We start from the raw sequence: 20,155 nt of genomic DNA, 5'->3' as shown, positions 1-20,155 counted from the left end.
TACATGGAATGGTCATGGCCTCTGATCACCAGTAGCAGCTTAATTATGAACATCTCTTACATTTCTTGCATATCCATTGAAATTAGGAAAGGCCTCTGGTCCTGATTTTTTTACCTCTGGATCTTTTCTGCAATAAGATCAAATATGGACATCTATACTAGTGGAGACCTTTCCTGAGAATTGGAAACAGGCAATTATACTCAGAGTTCTAATCTATAACAAAAGTGACGAACCTCAACTGGGGAATTATCACTCAGTTAGACTTCTTTCTATAGTGGGTAAGTTGTACGTGTCCTATCTGTTAAATAGGTTGGATGGAAAATTCTGTACTGGTACCTAAGCATACAGGATTTTGGCTGGTTTATTATACATTGGACCATTGCTTCATACTGTCCCATTTTATTTTTAAAAAATACATCACCCTCTAATGGATCAATCTATGTTGCCTTTACGGTTAGGTTAGTTAGTGGTTAGGTTAGTAAGTTTGACTAGGTGGAATGTCCAGCTTTTATTGTATTAGTTGATTGATATTGTTGGTAGCAAGACTGGACTCACCTATAAAGATCCAGTATTACTAGTAGGCTACTAGATAAACAGAGAGAGTGGAGATATGGGGGCGCCATTGGGGCTGGGGATCCCAGTTTTAATGGGACGGGGTAAGTACAACGGTAGGCGGTGGCCTTATGTGAGAAGACGGACAAGATATGGGCATGCTTTCGTTAGATCATTCTCTGACCTCCTGAAACCTAATCCCAAGACATGAAGGTGGTCAGGCTCAGAGGTTACTCCCGCTTCGTCTCTGGTGTTGATCAATGCCAGGTACATTAACAACAAAACTGGGTAGTGCTTAGCGACTTCCCTAGGAAGTCCAGCGAATGGACCTGGCTTGTATCACTGAAACCTAGGTGTGTGAAGGTGAAACGGTCGCCTTACGTGAGGTCTCACCACCAGGTTTCGGGTGCTTCCACCAGTCACGAACATGGGGCCGGGGAGGCAGCGTAGCGATGTTCATCCGTTATTCCATTCCCTCTAGGGCTATCCCGGTCCCAGAGATCACAGGTATGGAGTGTGTCGGCCTAGAGTGGTTGGCTTTGGAGAGGTTGGCCATCCTCTTGGTGTACCAGTCGCATGGCGCACCGGGGGACGGTCTGCTGCAGCTACTGGAGGTGGTGGCTGACTGGGCGCTGAGGTTCCCCAGACTCATTGTCTTGGGGGACTTCAACGTCCATGTCGACACCGCCTCATGTACCTGTCTGGCTTGCAGGACCTAGGTGTCATCCATGGCAACGCTGGGCCTCTCCTTAATAAATTCTGGCCCCACCTCCACGCAGGCTGGTCAAGCACTTTTGGACCTGGTCTTGGTCGGGAATTAACATGGTGCGTATCCTCTACTGGATGAGAGTGCCATGTGGTCCGACCATTATCGCTTAAAGGTCTGGATGGACTTGCCGTGCCTCCCCACCTGTCTAGGCGACGGACTGATTTATGTCCGCCCGCGGAGACTTATGGATCCACTTGGTTTCCTGAATGCTCTGCGGGACCCTGAGCCTGCCGGCATGCTCGATGGACAAGTGGAAGACTGGAATGCCTGGCTTTCCAATGCCATTGAAGCTGTTGCCCCCCGGCACCCTCTGCACCCCCGGTCTCGGCTAGCTCCGTGGTATACCGAGGAGCTACGCCATATGAAACGGGAGCTCAGACAGCTGGAGCGAGTGTGGAAGAAAACTCGGGACGAAGCTGCGTGAACATCTTATTGGACGTTTATGAAGGCCTATGAGAGGCAAAGAGAGTTTTCTTCTCCTCCTCTCTCGCATCTGCTAGCTCTCGCCCAGCCCAACTGTTTCATTTGGTTCAGTCTTTGGTTCTACAAATTCCCAATTGGAGATTGGCTTTGAGGCATTTATGAGCTTCTTTGCAGATAAAGTCGCGTCGCTCCGCCAGGACCTTCCTGCCATGTTGACTACAATTAGCGAACTAGAGGCTCCCTTGCCATCTTCTGGCCCTTGTTTGGCCCAGTTTTCCCTGCTCTCTGAAGCCCATGTTGACAGGGTCCTGGCTGCTGTTAGACCTACTACCTGTCCTCTGGATCCGTGCCCCTCCTGGCTTATTAAGGCTTGCCAGGGGGAGTTCACGACCCATTACCTGGTTGAAGATCATCAATGGCTCCTTGAGCAAGGAGGTCTTTCCGGTGTGGGAGTTGAAGGAGGCCCGAGTGGTCCCGCCCCACTCTTGAAAAAAAGACCATCACAAGTTAGATCCAGGAGATCTGTGCCAATTACCTGACCCGTTTCGGAGTCTTTTCGTTTCTGGGAAGGTAATTGAGAGAGTGGTGTTGGAGCAGCTTCAGGGCTTTCTGGAGGGACACACGGGCTTTGATCCCTTCTGCAGTCCAGCTTCCGTGCTGGGCATGGGGCGGAGAACTGTCCTGCGTCGCTTTGTCACAGGACACGCTCCGCGATACAACTTTGACCGGGAGAGCCCGGACTCGGCGCTTGCTTGGTATTATTGGATCTTACACGCGGCTTTGGAGCATTATGGTTGATCCACGACCTTTTGGCCCCACCACCTGGCCGCTTCGGGTGTGGGGCACTGTCCTTCCAGTGGATTAAATGTCTTGTTTCTCCGGGACCGGAGTCAGCAAGTGTGAAGTGCGGGGAGCAAGCCTCCCAGAGGTGCCCGGCCTATCATTCGCGAGGAATTGCCCCAGGGATTGCGTTATCCCCGCTTGGTTTGTTTAACATCTACATCGCGACCCCTTGCCTTGCTCAGTTGGTCGCGGAGCTTTTGGGCTGATCTCTTGTCACCGAGAATGCGGCTTTGGATGACACTCAGCTCATTCTGTTGATGATGATGGGGGGGGGGGGGGGGGGGCAGTCATTAAGCCTCTGCAGCTCTACAGCACTGTTTGGAGGTGGTTGCTGGTTGAGTTGCAACAGAGCAGGTTAAAAACTGAATCCATCGAAGACGGAGGTCGCTTTGGCTGGAGCATGGCGCGGGGGGGAGGTGGGGATTTTCGAGTGGCCAGAGTGGGAGGGGGGCTACATTGGCACCCCCGGCCTCCTCCGTCGCGCCCAGCCTGGGGGTCCACCTGGATTACCATCTCTTTCAATGGAGACCCAGGTGGCCCATACAACCCGGGTTCGCGTTTTTCATCTTCGCGACGGAGCCCATGGCGGCTGGCCCCTTTCCTCTCCCAGGTGGATCTTGCCACTGTGATCCATGCAACGGTCACCTCTAGGTTAGACTATTGTAACTCGCTCTATGCGGGCCTCCCCTTACATCTGCTTCGGAAGCTGAAGCTGGTCCAGCATGCGGAGGCACGTGTTCTCACCGGTGGTGCCTTCAGAGAACACATCTAACCTGTGCTGCGTCGCCTGCATTGGCTTCCAGTTGAGTTCCGAATCATTCATAAGGTATGGGTGCTTACCTTTAAGGCCTTATGCAGCCTGGGACCTTTGTACCTTCGGGACCGTCTTACCCCATATGTCCCTACACGGCCTCTATGTGTATCAGAGGCCAATTTGCTGGTGGTCCCTAGCCCCTTGATGATGCGGCTGGCCTCTACCCGGGCCAGGGCTTTTAAAGCCCTGGCCCCTGCCTGGTGGAACACCTTACCACCAGCTATTCGGGTCCTGCGGGACCTTGGAGAGTTCCGCAGGGCCTGTGTAAGACCGAATTGTTTCACTGGGCGTTTGGGGAGGCCGGCCACTGATGTGCGCCCCGCCCCTTCCTTTCTCCATTTCCCCTTTACTTCCTGGGTTCTTCACTTCTCTGTTTTGTTTTTTCCAGAAGGTGGATTTTTTGAAGTCACAATGATGGTGTTTATGTTGGACGCCACTGCAATGTATTGTTATTAATCTGTTTAATGCGGGTTTATTGTAATTATTGTTTTTATCATGTTGTTCACCGCCCAGAGCCCTTCGGGGAAGGGTGGTATACAAGACTAATTATAAATAAATAAATATAAATAAATGGATTTAAAAGTAGTTCTTGACTCTGTCCTAAGAAATAGACTATGGCAGAAACTTAGCAGCTGTGGTATCAACAGTTGCCTTCTTTGGCTCATGATTTGCTTGTTATATGAAACATAAGTGCAAGTATGAATCAAGAAGCAGAGATTGTTGTCTGACTTCTATAAATTGCACACAGGGGTTAGGCAAGAATGCTTTTTGGTGCCCTCCTTGTTCAGTCTTTATATAAATGATCTTCTTGACAGGCTTAGCTATCAAACTCACACAGAAGCTCCTTTATTTCCACTAAGTACTCTGATGATACTTTGTTTAATGGCTCACTCCTGGTTGGATTCATTGTCTGCTGAAAGCATTTGGAGATTATTGTAGGTATAAGAATTTAACCATCAACTACAATAAGTCTAAAATAGTAGCATTCACTAAGAACCCCTGACTTACCTCCTATAATTGGTGACTAAATGGCAATAAATTGCAGTAAACAAAGAACTATAACTAGTTAGGAATGAAATGTAATTCTAATCTTACCTGGAAAAGAAGAACTGACATTCACCCTTTTAATTTGGGAAGTAGCTGGGTGGGCTACATCTATTAGAGACACGTATTTTGCTCACTTTCTTTCCTGGCATGATATCCTATTGATTCAGGAAACATGGATCTATGGATGATTTGACATTAATTGGATTCCACTAATTTTCAGTTGGGGGCAGAACCAGGGTAGAAGTACAGAAGAGCAAAAGGGAGTTTGGGGGTTCTAGTCTCTACTACCTTATGTATCAAGGCCCCTTCCCACATTTAAAGCATTTTTCATGGCCATGTTAATCCAATTTCAATATCATGCCCTTTGGTAATTAATGTATGTGTGCCCCCAATGATAAAGAAATTTCAGGGCACAGTCTTGTGGACCCAATTAGAAACATATGTTGCTGACCTTGTACTTCTAAACCTGAATGCATTTGTAGTATTGAGAAGGGACCTGAATGCTGTATTGGGTTCCAATGATGATATCCTGTATGCAAAGTGTAAAAGTCCCCACCCAACCTTGAAGTAGATGGACTTCTTAATCGCTGTTCAAAAGATCAGGACTACAACTTCATAGGTTCTACTTGATTCAAATTACCTTTAGGTTAAATCTCACGAAGCAAATGGTGCCCTTGAAAGCACTACCCAGCTGAATTCACCTACCTGTTTGGGTCCAGAATTAGTATTATTGATTATATTATTGTTTCAGGGGACTTTCTTAAGTTAAGGCCCTAGAGGTCATACCTAGGTTTGAGAGCAATCAATTACCAATCTTTCTCCAATTAAATGCCTTTTCTTAAAAGACACATATTGTGGATTGCTATCAATCCTCCTTAATGCCAGCTGGAAGAAAGAATTGTCAAGCCAGATGGACTTCTCATCTAAAAAAAAAAACACCCGAGATATTGGATTCAAATTGTCTATAGTTCCTCTTATTCATTCATTCATTCATTCATTCATTCATTCATTCATTCATTCATTCATTCATTCATTCATTCATTCATTCATTCATTCAATTTATATACCGCCCTCCCCCAAAGGGCTCTGATATCTATTGAATCCCCTGATGAACTGTTGAAGAACTATAACATCTTGACCCAAGAACTACACCAACATTTAGCCCATAATGGCAGTGAAGCCATAAGATGACAACAACAGCACCACTCTAAGCCATGATTTGGCAAGGACTGTACCAGTGCCAAGAAAGCGCAGCCGTGTCTAAAATGCAGCCACCATTGGGGTGGGAGGGCCCAAGCAAGGGCTGTGTTATTTTGTCTGGTTAAGGGCAAGGGGTGGCCTTCAGGACCCAGCTCACGCATGTATGAGAGCCAGATCTGGGTCCGGATTGGATGGGCACTCCCTTGACACCAGGGTCACCTCCTTAAATGTCAGGGAGGAGCAAGCTGAGTTGGAACACCTGGCGTGGGCTAAGGTGGCTTGCACCCTAGCGGCAGTTGGAAGGGGCACCAGACAGGGGCCCACTGCCCACCTGGAATGCCCCATTCTAACCTTGCCACTGCGATCCTCCAGTAGACGGGCTTGAGGAATTTGGTTGGCTCTGGGGGACTGCATTTGGGCTGCCCAGAGGTAGTGGGCATAGTGGGCAAAGGTAGTGGGTATAGTGGCCATAGTGGGCAAAATTCTGTGTAACAGCACTTGAAATATGTTGCAGGATGGTCTGTGCAACCCAGTAGGTTTCGTGACCTGATAGCTGTTAACCTTAAATTTAACAATTTTAGTGTCTTCTTATACCTCTTCTTCTTTTAGTACTTATTCTTAAAATTTGAATACGTTTTATCCTTTTACTAGCCTTTATTTCATTTATCTTACACTGGTTTATGGCCATAATAAAGAGTTGATGTGATATGAATCTTACCTGGAGTGATCATCTAAGCCTTATGAAAGAAAAGGCCTTAAGATAATCTAAAGGAATTCAGTATTTTTAATTTTCTAGAGGTGGACAATATATTCCTTCTGCTATTATATTATTTGAAGCAAAAATATTAACTTTTTAATGGTGTTCCTCTCTAGCCTGCTTTAACAGGCCAGCTTCTTGATGCTAGTCTGCATAGATTTCCAAGAGAGTCACTGGGTTCTTCTTATTGAGTGACAGGATTTCCTGCTAGAGATGAGCTGGGAATTCATTCCCTGGAGACAAAAGGGTAGGCTTTAATTTTCAGCTATTGAATAAAATATTTCTGTGTTCTTCCTGAGGGTAGCCTTCTTAGTTTGGCATCCAAGGACTTATATGTTAATCCCTCGTTTGCATATATAGATGGCACAATTCAGAAGCTGGGACTGTAAAATATATTTTTGTCAACTGTCTTTTTCCTATAGCCTGCTCTCTGGTGAAAAAAATTTTTTTTCCCAATTGGACCTAAACAGCACTTCTCTCCATGCCTGCTGTGGGTGTTCTCCTTTCTTTAGGTTTACATATTCAGATTCCTGTTGTCCATATATTCTTGTTGTCCATATATTGATATCTTTACCATCCCAGTTTACAGAAGAGCCTTCTTTTTTTTTCAAGATTCAGTGTACTACCCACAGCTGTTTTGAGTGGGTGCTATTCTAAAAAACCCTACTCTGAGTGTCTATGTGGAGGTGGAACGGGTTCTATCAAAACCATGAAGCAATTAACACAACTGAATAATTCATTCATTTCTGATATAAGCCCTTAGTGTTCCTATGATTTTTCTCAGGGCTGTGTACTTTGTAGCAGGTCTCCCTGTGTTTCCTTGTTTACATGTAAGGAGATGCTCTGCTGATTCTCCCAAGCCTAGCCACCATTTTGCCTGCCCTCTGAGGAGAATGCTTCTGGGTTCAAGTGGTTGTTTCCACCTTTTAATAAAGTACAGTTATTTGATCTATCCTTCTTTGGATAAATCAAAAATGTTTATTTTTTTTAAAAAAAGGTATCCTGTTGACCCCCAGAAATGCCAGTAGAACTGCTCCTGCATGGGTGGGGGAAGGCAGGGAAGAGCAACAAAGATGGAGGCAAAATGCATATTCCCCTTTTCCCTGTGCAGAGTGGGAAATTACACTTTGTCCACTCTTATAGGGCTTCTCTGATATGTGGTACAGTGAGAAAAAGTAAAAGGTGACAGAAATAGAATCAAAAGTCTAAAGGCAGCATTCCAGCAACCTCCATACAGAGACAAAGAGAACTATTATTTATTTATTCATTCATTCATTCATTCATTCATTCATTCATTCATTCATTCATTCATTCATTCATTCATTCATTCATTCATTCATTCATTCTTTCAATTTATAAACCGCCCCATCCCCTAGGGGATAATAACCTGTGTAAAGAAATAGCAGAGAACATTTTAGCTTTTTAAGAGATATCGGCACCTAAATTTCAGAGTATTATCAGGATACTGTCCTGATGACCCCCAAGGTTGGTGCAGTTTGGTTCAGGGAAGGCAGGTTATGGACCCTCAAAGGAGTAGCCCCCATCACCTTAGCTCCCATTGGAAACATTTATTTTGGCTTTTTGACATGGATGTAAGCCCTTCTGAGACCACTGGTATTTAATTGAAAGAATCTTTTATTAGTGCTGTCTGGTGTTGTTGAACACGTTGCACGATGGGTTTAATGGTGTTTTCATCCTGTTGTAAACTGTCCAGGGCCTACAATTACTGTAGTATAAAATATTACAAATAAATCAACAAACTTGTGTTTACCTATTTATGTGTGTGAACAGTGAAATAGAAGTTTTAATATAGTACACAATTGTTTCTCATTAATCTCTAACAAAGAACATCAAAGAGATATATAGTATCAACATGCTAAAAGTACAGTACTATGGTACAATCTTTTATCAGGTCTTAATTTATTCATTGATACCTAAAACTGAAAATTTTACTACTTGGCCAACTAAACGGTCAGTTGTTTCACCATTTTTACTTTTTTCACATACCTTAATTTTGGGATGTTATACTTGCAATAGAAACCTGATTGAGTGCATGAGATCTATTGGATTATGACTGGAAGCAAACTGGGAACCAGTATAGATGAACCAAGACTTGCATAATACAGTCCCTACAACTCAGAGCATGGGAGACAAGATAGAATCTCATATGACCCTATATGGCAAAGCAACTGAACAGCAGTGCTCTAGTACCACCTTCTGAAATCTACATTCAAAGTAGGATCAGAAACACAACAGAATGGTGCCTCCCAACTCCATCCTGGATAGGTAGTCTAGAAGGATACCATGATTTGTAGTATTAAAAGTTGCTGAGGAGTTCAGGAGAATCAACAGAGTTTCACTTCCTTTGTTCATTTCCCACTGCAAGTCATCCATCAGTGTGAGCAAAACTGTTTCATTCCCATGACCTGGCTTAAAACCAGATTGGAAGGGATCTAATAATTTGCCTCATTAAGGAAAGCTTGGAGTATTCTAGCCACCACCCATTCAGTAGTGAAACATTCAGAGCTGGATAAATATCTCCATGTGACTCCTTGCACATATTGGCACTTTTTTCATTGAATCATTGTCTATGAATATTTTTTTCTGTTATTCAAGCATTTCTAAATAAAATATTATATGGTTAATGGGTGCCCTGACCTGGATGACCCAGGCTTGCCTGATCTTTTCAGATGGTCAACCTTGTTAGTATTTGGATGAGAGACCACCTACGCATACCAGGATCTCTTTGCAGAGAAAGGCAATGGCAAACCACCTCTGTTAATATCTTGCCTTGATATGGGGTTGACATAAATTGGTTGCAATTTGATGATATTTTATCAGTGGCATAATTAGGGAGGGAAGCTGGAGCATCACTTCCTAGAAGCATAGTGCAGGACAGCATTGTTTGCCGTCCTAGCAGTGCTGGTGAAATTATGACTTCTATGGAAATACCAAATCATGAACAAGGATCTGTGAATAAGTTCACTTCCACAGAGCCGAAAGTACATGCCAAAAGTATAGAGAATGATTGTGTGTTTCTCAACGTCAGACAAATTAATTGAACTTGATTGATGCCAAGACATCCAATCTAATGCTCCTACCTGCATTAAGATAGTTTCCTGGAACATTGCATAATGGAAGAATAAGGCAAATAATCCAGACTTTATTAACTTTATTAAAGGTTTTAATATAATACCAATTCAAGAGGCTTTGTTCACAACCCAGGAATTTTTAAAGATGGCTATAGCTCTTATTGTCTTTCTGCTTACAAGCTTAACCAAAAAGGGCACTGTCAGGCTTGGTTAGCTGTTCTGATAAAAACTCACTTCACTGTCAAAATAACGGCTCTTACTGATTGTACACACTTGGCACAAGCTTTTTTGTTAGATTGGGATGTTTATAAATTGATAATTATAAATGTTTATCTACCGCCTAGCTCTGATCACTCGTGTCCAACACTGGACACAGCTATCCAAGCTTTTAGAAGAGTTGGGGTATAAATTTCCTGATATTGTTATAATTGCTACAGGTGATTTCAATGCTCATGTGGGGAAAGATGGGTATAAATTGATGGAAACACTAGGAAGTGATGTTGAATCTTTACCCTAGTAGTTTTCTGTACTAAAGTTTTCTGAGAACCACTTGACAAACAGTGCAGATCCTTATTTTATTAAATTTTGCTAACAGTTTAATATGATTTACCTTAATGGTTTAAATCTTTTTGACTATTCTGGTGAATACACATCTGTTTCATGTCATGGCTGTAGTGTCTTGAATTATGCAATAGTTTCTCCTCTTCTATCATGGGTAAGGAACTTTCGAATTCTTCATTAACATATGAGTGACCAATTTACCCATAGCCCTGACACTTACTTTTAATATCAAAAATGAGGCAAACATCAGTTCAACTTCCAATTCTGTTAAGATGGTTCCTCGACTTACATGGTCTGATAGGCTCTAATATATGGTTCATGAGCTGTTTTACTCATCATTGCGGATGGGAGCAAGGAGCTGCTCAGTGGAGCAAGTCCAGTTGTGTTTTTCATATAGGGTCCTAGGGTTATGTCATTGTGTTCCATACTCTGTTCTGTGCTTAGAAACTGTACAGATCTTTTAGTGACCAGAGCTCAGCTCACCACTCTTAACTTTTGGATCCATCTTTGTTTTAATTCTGAGGATACCAGCTTTACTTACTAGGCCCTTGCTGAATTTCATTCCTCTGAATGGTGGGCTCTAATAGAACAAAATATATCTACTTTGGGCTTCCCTTTGGAGTCCCTAGCTGCGCAACCTCTCAAAGAAATCTTCCAAGTCTTAAAACAAGGACTACTAGATCAAGAGTTTCAAAACCTTATTAGTGAAACTAGTGAAGCCACCAGATCTTGTTCACCTTTACATCTCTGAATTCTTTCAAAACATTCTGAGCAGCAACATATCTATTTGAATTAGCAGGGCCCTTTCCCTTGCCAGAAATAATGCACTTCCTTCTGCAATTTCCTGAATCTGTTGTTGGCTAACAGACCGGGTTTATCTGATAAGTGAAAAATTGTCTACTTGTTAGATGATGATGAGCTCATCTCTGAAGTGGTTGCTAAGTTACTACTGTTTATCATCAAACTGCGCTCTGATTGTCTATGGGTTTTTTTGCTATGTTAATAAAGGTTGTGATTGATTGATTGATTGATTGATTGATTGATTGATTGATTGATTGAACTGCTCTTCTGTTTTGAATTCAGAGCTTGGTCACAGGGGGTGGTGCAGCTAGGTGGAGGGTGCAGCACCTGGAGTAACCCCCAGGCACAATTTTATAAAGCTACATTCCTGCATTTTATAAACAATTGGCCTTTTCTTTTTTTTCCATTGACACTGAAGTCACCTTCACATTTTGGGCTTTGGCCTTCCTCTTTTGGCTGTGTGGAACTGAAATATAGTAATAAATCCAGCATTGTTGAAAGACAAAACAATCTGATGCAGGTCTACTCAGAATCCTACTGAGATCTATTCAATGCAGCTTAATCCCAGAAAGCATTTTTAGGATTGCATCATATAATTCATTAATCAATCTGGACTATTCAAGATACTCAATACTATATATATACTATATAAATATACTATATACTATATAATATATTATATAAATATACTATATAATATACTATATAAATATACTACACACACACACACACACACACACACACAAATTGATTTGGGGGAGACAACAGAGATCTCCCATTTCTTTTTCTACCCTCTCTAGTAACACAGTTCACAGGACATATTATTAAATCCTAGTCTTGCATTCTTGCATTTAATATCAGTAAAACTGTTTCTGTGAATAGTGGGTTTTTCTTTGGTCACAGAATCTTCAGCTACAATATACTAACCATACAGTATTACTTCAAGCTGAATACACAGGGATGGATGGGTCCTATGGTAACCAACTCTTACCGGTAGTTTATTTTTTAAATTCAACCATCATTGCATTTGTAATGCTACAAGAAAAAAGCGGCCGTGACTCACTGCGGCCGCCATTGCTGCTGGGGAAGGGACAGCCTCCTGTTGGTTGCCGCCTTCCTGCAGCCCCGCAAGCTTCGTCCGCTCACGAGGCTTCTGTTCCTCTCGAGTGCCCAGCAGTGACGCTGGGCACTCTGACGTCACCGGGGAGGATGGCTGGGTGGCCCATATGAGGCCAGGCCCAGCTTAGCAGTGGAGTCTTCAGGAAGTGGGAGCCGCCCATCTGGAATCTCACAGCTGCTCCAGTGTGTGTTCATTTTTCATCAGCAGGTGTGCTGTAGAAAAATGTAGGTGTCTGGGGGACAGCACTCGGGCTGCCCAGCACACAGATCAGACCCCCATGCTGCGCCATACGCTTTGTTTTCCTTGAATCAATTTTGTAAAATAAAACGGCTATGGCCAGGGGTGTAACGAGGCAGCCCTGGGCAAACTGTAGCCCTGGGCAAAACCTGAGTTGGATGCCCCCCCCCATGGGCGGCCACTCCACCATGACCAAATTTCTTTTTGTACCAGGACATTGGTGCCTGCAGAGGGTGCATTTTTAGACATATCAGCACCAAAATTTCAGCATATCATCAGGAGACTGTCCTTATGCTACTCCCCAGGTTTGGTGAGGTTTGGCTCAAGGAAGCCAAAGTTATGGTCTCCCAAAGGGGGTGCCCCATCCCATATTGTTTCCAATGGGAGCTAATAGGAGATGGGGGCTACAGTTTTGAGGGTCCATAACTTTGGCCCCCCTGAACCAAACTGCACCAAACTTGGGGGGTGCCATCATCTCCAGATGATACCCTGAAATTTTGGTGCCGATACATCCAAAAATGCACCCCCTGCAGGAACATCCTAGAAATTTGCCCAAGAATCTTTGTTCTGCATTGAGTTTTCTGTATTGCTGTCCATGGGGGTTGCAGGCTGTGGGGGGCACATTTCTGAAGTCACAGTCCCAAAAATTTCAGGGTCTCATCAGGAAACTGCCCTAATGATACCCCCCAGGTTTGGTGCAGTTTGGTTCAGGGGGGCCAAAGTTATGGACCCTCAAAACTGTAGCCCCCATCTCCTATTAGCTCCCATTGGAAACAATGGGGGATAGGGGCACCCCCTTTGGGAGTCCATAACTTTGGACTCCCTGAATCAAACCTCACCAAACTTGGGGGGTAGCAAAAGGACAGTCTCCTGATGATACGCTGAAATTTTGGTGCCACTAGCCTAACAATTGCGCCCCCTGCAGGCCATAAATGGAAAACCACTAAAATACCCAAAAACGAACCCAGCATTTTGATGCCCCCCACAAGGTGATGCCCTGGGCAGCTGCCCACCTTGCCCAATGGGCATTACGCCAGTGGCTATGGCCAACTTTTTCCACACAATAAAAGTACGTTGTACTCTGTTTATTTAGTAAAGCTAGGAGGATTTTAGCCACTTACCTCAAGCAGCAAATGAAGCCAGAAACTGCTTGTATAGCTGTAGGAACAGACACATATTGTTTCCTTATTTCATCAGTACACATCTACTAAAATGATTTTGTTTTTCCTCTTCAGGGTTTCATGGACATTGATCTATCAAAGTTCAAGGAAAGTGGAGCAAATGTAACAGGGTTCCAGTTAGTAAATTACACCGACACTATTCCAGCCAGGATCATGCAACAGTGGAAGAACAATGATGCAAGGGAACAACCTCGTGTTGACTGGAAGAGGCCAAAGGCAAGTGGTACTGAAAAACACTTGTTTGAGGTGGCATCAGGGCCACCATTTTGCTACATGCTCTCAGTTTGGATGAAGCTTACTTTTAGTTTTCACATACAATTATAGGGATGTTGTTCAGACAATCCTTTCTTCTAGCTTAATTAGGACTTCTCGTGCCATGCAAAAATTGGTATGCAACTGTTACGAAGGTTGCTATAGATAAAATTTGTGGATCTTATTTGCTTTTGTCTCTGGAAGGACACAAGTCAAGTAATTTGTGTGATAGCATTAAGCAGACAAAGCAATAATAAAAATACAAACTTCCAGAAATAATAAATGCACATCAATTTGAATGGGAGGTCCATCATTAGTTCTTCCATCAATCCATGGTTCTAACAGATCAGTACTGATATAAACAAAAATATTGTAGTAGTATCCACAAAAAATGTTTTAAAAGCCAAAAAGCTCAACTCTGTATCGGGATTATACGTTCTAGAAAAGAATATCAGCCATCTATTGTATATGTTTTGGGACATTTGGGTGCTGGGTGGTTTCCGGGCTGTATGGCCGTGTTCTAGCAGCATTCTCTCCTGACGTTTCGCCTGCATCTGTGGCTGGCATCTTCACAGAGGATCTGTGAAGCTATGGCAACACAAGTGCTCATATTTGTATCACTGTATCTTTACAAACGTCCCCCTCAAGACAAAAAAAAGGAAAAATGACGTGTGAATGGGATTGCTAGGCAAAACAAACTTTATCAATGTATTTTTACAGTAAAATAGCAAACAGATGAGCTGCAAGCAGAGGAAACCTCTGGGGGAATCTTCATGGAGAATCTGCTGCAACGCCTAAAATGGTGGATGCCACTGTGAAATAGACAAGAGCTCTGTGCAACAGGCAGGAGAAAAGATCCATTTTGGCTGGCAACTTTTGTACTGAGGAAACACAAAATGCCAAAACGGATCTTTTTAAAGACGTTATATTTATGCTGTGCAGAATCCACCATCTTTTGTCTATTTATTTTTTAGTACACATCTGCCCTTACATATGATGGAGTCAGGGTAATGGCGGAAGCTTTCCAGAGTCTCAGGAAACAACGAATTGACATCTCCCGTCGAGGCAATGCTGGAGATTGTCTTGCAAATCCTGCTGTTCCTTGGGGACAAGGAATTGACATTCAGAGAGCTCTACAACAGGTCAGAGACTATGCCAATGTGAAGACTCTATGCTCTTTCTTTTGAAACTAAGCACATAATATATTGTTCCAAGAAATGTCATACCCTGGTCTATACAATAATGAGACTGTATGTTCAGATGATTTCTTTATTATGAAACACCCTCAAGAATAAGAATTTAGACTTCTACTAGCAGGGGGAGATGCAATGTAGCCTAGCAAAAGGTGGGGGAGAAGGCATTTCCCCTGGCAGTGGGCCCATGTGGTTTGGGGTGGGGGAAGAATTGGAAGGTGAGTATTGAGGTGGGGGAGGATCAGAAGGTGAGGTTGGGTGGAGGGAGGGTAGTATTGGGATGCTTGGGAGGTGGGAGAGCTCTGTGGGGCTGACACAGCAGCATGTTCCTAGGTGCTGCTGCTCTGCCAGTGAAGATGGGCTCTTGGGGGTGGGGTGGGAAGGCAGGAGTGCTCTGAAAGGCTGGTAAAGCAGTGTGCGCCCAGGTGTTGCTGCTTTGCTAGGAGGGATGTGTTCTTGAGGGTGGAGTGGAAAGGCAGAGGTTCTCTGTGGGGCTGGTAGAACAGTATGTGCTTAGGCATTGCTGCTCCGCCAGCAGGGATGGGCTTTGGGGGGGGTGAAATGCGGAGACAGGAAATCTTGTTCCGGGCCAGGGAGTAGGGTATGTCCAGGTGCCACTACTCCACACCCAAGGAATGGCCTGTTGGAGTGGCAGGGGAGGCAGGAGCACTTCTATGCATCTGCAGAACAGCAGGCACCAAGGCACTTCTGCTCTGCCGGCCAGGCAGAAACACTGGGGCTTGCTCCTGGGTCAGGGGAAGGCAGGTGGGGGAGAGGATGGAATTTCGTCCACCAAAGTGAACTGGAGTTTGGTTCCACCTTCCTGGAAACACCCCCAATCCACGTCCCCCGTGCTGGCATGCTTCTGAATGCCAATGCACTCTCCAAGCACTGGGCTCTTTCAAGCCTGGGCACTGCAGAGCTGTGCAGCGTCCACCCAGCAGCATGGTCTCACAACTTTACGCCAATAAACGTACTCTGAAGTATTGATCATAATGTTTATTGAATAGGCATTGAAGCATCATACTTGGCAAAGCCAGTTCTGATGAAACTGGAATTCACAGCCCTCTTTATCCCCTGTAGCGAACCCCCCTCTCCTTTTCCCCAAGAATTTGTGAAAAATCGTATTTGGAGCTAAGGCACCCCAAGATCGGTGGCAGATAGTGAGAGAAAGCCACCCGGCTTCCTGACCTACGAGATAACGGATGTAATACAGTTCTCATGGGACAGAGGCACCAAAGAAGCCTAGTTGTCTGCAAAGCATGTAAAGCCATAAAGATCAAGGAAAGAATGCACAGATACATATAGCAGGCTGGTTACATATATTTTTCTAGCAGCAGCAATTTGTTATTTTAAGCAATTGCACCGTTCCGGGAATGTATCTCAATCACCTAGATAGCATCCCCTTAACACTCTCCCCACCAGCATAAGTGGCCCTTATGGCAACGTGGTGGGCAAATGTGACAGCACAAGCCCCTTCTGCTACCATGGCCCCATTCTCCCCCTCCCTACATTTGGACTGGGCTGTTATTCAGAATTAAGTTCCAATTTAATCAGTGGGACTTACTCTCAGGAATGTGTCCTTCAGATTGCATCCTAGCTGCCCAATTCTTCTAAGGCTCCAGAATTATTTAGTTAAAGCTATAGTCTCCTTTTTTATAAACAGGGGACTGAGGATTGATTAGACTGTGCACAAATAGCATATTAAGAGCCCCTCTTAGACTGTAACCACTTCAGACTACTGGGTGTGAAACTGAATATTTGACTGCTACTGGTGAATTTTAAAAAACTTAGCACAAAATAGAGAGAGCTAAACTAAATCCTTTATCATTGTCAGTCATTGTGCATAAAATATGGTGTAGGAGCAGAATACTTTCTCTCTAGACTTCCAGTTAACAGTTGTTTCTTGTTAACAGTTGTTTCTTTGTTTACTTTGTCAATTCATTATTTGTCCTTGTATGATGTTTACTTCTTGCTGGTAGTTTTGTATGCAGCTTTTGAGACAATTGAGATGATCAAACCATGGTTGCTAGCAGATTATCATTTAACAAAGTATGAAGGAGAGTTGATTTGTACATCTGAGGAATATATGTGGAGAAAGATTCTCGACAGCCCCCCTTTGTTATTGAATTAGGAATGAGAAGCACCCTTGTTGGCTAAAACGTAAAGCCTGGGCAGATGTTCTAAATTAATGAGTGCATGGAGGGTGAAACCTGGATTGTGGCAGCAGACTCCTGCTTAACCAATGCATGTTCACTGGAACTTGTATATGGAACCAACACCTAAATCTGCATAGAGCTTTCTGTACATGGTTGGTAACCCTGTAAAACCATGCCCCCATTCTCAATAATGTGGAGAGAACTTTACATGTGTACTCTGGTAAATATCAAAATTCCAGTGAATGTAAGTAGGCTGAGATAGAACTGGCCACCACAATCCTGCCTCCACATTCTACACTGTCATCCATACATGAACATTTGTTTTCTTTACTTAAAATGTCTGAAAAGGTGGTCTTCTTTACAAGAACATTTCCAAATTTGGCATAGAGAGATCTTGGTGCACACATGTATGGGGCTAATGAAATGTAAAAAAAATTGGATACAATCATATATCAAAATTTCAGACTTGATCATTTAATTGATTTCTATATTTTTAAGGTGCGCTTTGAAGGATTGACGGGTAATGTTCAGTTTAATGAGAAAGGACATCGGACAAATTATACTCTTCATGTTATAGAAATGAAACATGATGGGATCAGAAAGGTAAATTTTTGCTATATCTTTGAAAAGAAATGGGAGTGATCTAGATATTGAAGCTTGTTCTGGTGACTGCTTTTCATCAAAATTAAACAGGCATCCAGACACACATTGAATATTTACACAATTTATTCCACCATAAGATTTTTGAGTCAAAGTTCACTTCATAATTTGGTTTGATTTCATAACAAGAAACAAGACTTTCTATTTTTCATCAATTGTTGCTGGACACATTTTAGATGTAAAAATGTATTCTGCATTAATTGGGTGCATAGTTATTGGGAAAAAAATAAATCAATATGATTTTACTTGATAACAAGGGAGTGGATTACAAAGAGCACCAATTCACCTTTGAACCCTGTCCAGATGACCTCCACCCATTTATGCACATTGACTCATATAATGTTCTGCCCCCACCCCTGCTTATGCACGATCTACAGAGTGCGACACCATAGAGGAAGTGGTTGCATGTACACCACCTTTTCATGATCAATGACACAACTTTCAGAACACTGCTGTTCTGAAAGATGGGGTTTGCACATGGCCACACCCTCCGTAAGTAGTCTCTGCAGACAGCCAGGCAATCATGCATAAGTAGAGGTAGGGCCAGCACACCCATGTTTACTCTTCCTTCTCATGCAGTGAAACAACCACAAGTTGGAGGGAAAGAGCCAGTTCATCTGTACTGACCTACAAAAAATTTTCTAACAAGCATAAAAATTAATCATTGTGCATTCAATGCCATAAAAGTCAGGATTCTTCAGAAAATATCCCTGAATGCAAAATATCTTATTTTTCTTTTTATTAATAATTGCTTCTCATAATGCTTTCTTTTATATTTTAATAGTATTCAATCTGGGAAAGTTTAGAATCTGTCTTTGTTTATCTCAAATGTATGTTATAACTTCTTTGTCCTTATCAGATTGGTTATTGGAATGAAGATGAAAAATTTGTCCCAACAGCTGTAGATCAACAAGGGGCAAATGAAACCACTAATCTCCAGAATAGAACCTACATAGTTACAACAATTCTAGTAAGTGTTACAGCATCAAGAACATTACCTCTGAAACATTCCATTTCCACCTTAATAACTTCCCCTCCTTCAGTTAACAGCACCAATATTAGTACTTGAAGGGGAGGGGGTACTTTTAGACTTGCCATATGTTTGTAACTATCAAATCTTTCATGGGATTGAAATAAAAATTGGCATGTGAATAACAATGAAAAAATAATATTAAACTATTAAAATAAACATTTGATAGGAGAACATCACAATCATAGATATACAAATCTTTTTCATCACTGATGTTTTCTACAGAGGTGTCACTTTTGTTTCTAAAATTGCTCTTAGCAAAATGATATGTAAAGCTTTTGCTAGCAACAAAAGATATAGTGATAAGGCAAGCTTCACCTTGCTAAGTTGCTGTACTGGTTATAGTGTGTTAGCATTGGTCAGTCATTATCTGAAATAATGGTGGCTGGGTTGGGCCAAACATCTTAAAGACAAGAATAAATAAATGGGAAAGAGATGAGTTAACAAGATGTCGATGATCTGAAGAGCGCACTGTGACTCTCTTCCGATATTTAAAATAATACAAACTTCTTTGCTGATTCTGAGATAAGAGAGCATAGATTTACACTGTGAAAATAAAAATTCACTTATATATTGGGAATAGCTTGTACATGATGTAATAGGATAACTAAAATGTGAATTAATAAGTGTGAGGAAGACAGCTAATGTAGGTCTGACATTTGTTTCCCTTTTACATCCATATGCAGACGAGGGCAATTTTTGATGATTTCTCCTTCCACTGCATACTTCCACTTTATTCTTCTCCCAACACTTATTTGTTTATTTGTTTTCATTATATTATCCAACACATTACAGAGAAAGATCAATTAGGAAATTACAAATAAGGAAATTAGAAGGAAAAAAATCTCTATTTTTTTCTCCTTCTCTTCATACACTGTTATCAAGGGCCCAGCAACCATAAAGGGCATGATCTGAGGCTACAGCAGAAAGTTCCCCTTTATATAATGTAATTCCTTTTCACAAGATTGGACCCATCTCAAGCTTTCTAGCATAAATGGGCAAACATTAGATAAGAGTGGTATAAAACTTATAGGAACTCAAAGGATGTGATATTTTCCCATCAGCTACTTAGTCTGTGATTTTCAAATTCAAAATACATCATCAGAGCAGATAAAAAAGCATGTTTACTATACATGTAAGCAGTTCAAACTGTCTTCAGGTATACATTTATATGGATAATGTAACATGTGAACAGGGTGATCATGGATGTAACAGGCAGCAACTTTCATGACTGATCTGCCTGAAAAAGTTTGCTGTCATTAGAGATGGACAATGTCTCATAATTCTGATTAACCGTGTAAATTTAATAGATTATCCACCAAAGGTGCACTATTATTCAAGAATCCAGTACTTTTATAGGATTGTATCTCACTAGTATTCACATTGTATCTTGGGTATTGTGACTTAGCTATGTCTGACTGGGTACATAGAGTCAACATGATCTTTTTAATGGAAGTTATTTGT

The 20,155-nt window shown here is 42.5% G+C and overlaps 1 protein-coding gene across 7 annotated transcripts in view; it reads left to right on the top strand.

The window, feature by feature from the left end:
* Positions 1–20,155, top strand: part of GRIA1 (glutamate ionotropic receptor AMPA type subunit 1) — a 269,419-nt gene that overhangs the window by 171,865 nt on the left and 77,399 nt on the right. For 6 of the 7 annotated variants that reach the window (XR_007243946.1, XM_048489877.1, XM_048489878.1 and 3 more), the window contains 4 exons: positions 13,452–13,613; positions 14,624–14,791; positions 17,500–17,604; positions 18,521–18,631. Coding sequence is in view for 6 of the 7 variants with exons in the window: in XM_048489877.1 (XP_048345834.1) it covers positions 13,452–13,613; positions 14,624–14,791; positions 17,500–17,604; positions 18,521–18,631 (546 nt within the window). In the remaining variant the exon portion in view is untranslated. The remainder of the gene's footprint in view (positions 1–13,451; positions 13,614–14,623; positions 14,792–17,499; positions 17,605–18,520; positions 18,632–20,155) is intronic. The other variant, XM_048489882.1, reaches the window with a different exon arrangement.

The sequence above is a fragment of the Sphaerodactylus townsendi genome, linkage group LG03 (assembly GCF_021028975.2).
Source record: "Sphaerodactylus townsendi isolate TG3544 linkage group LG03, MPM_Stown_v2.3, whole genome shotgun sequence".
NCBI classification, from domain to species: Eukaryota; Metazoa; Chordata; class Lepidosauria; order Squamata; family Sphaerodactylidae; genus Sphaerodactylus; species Sphaerodactylus townsendi.
Note: the sequence above shows the minus strand (reverse complement) of the source record. Positions and strands in the feature narration are given on the sequence as shown.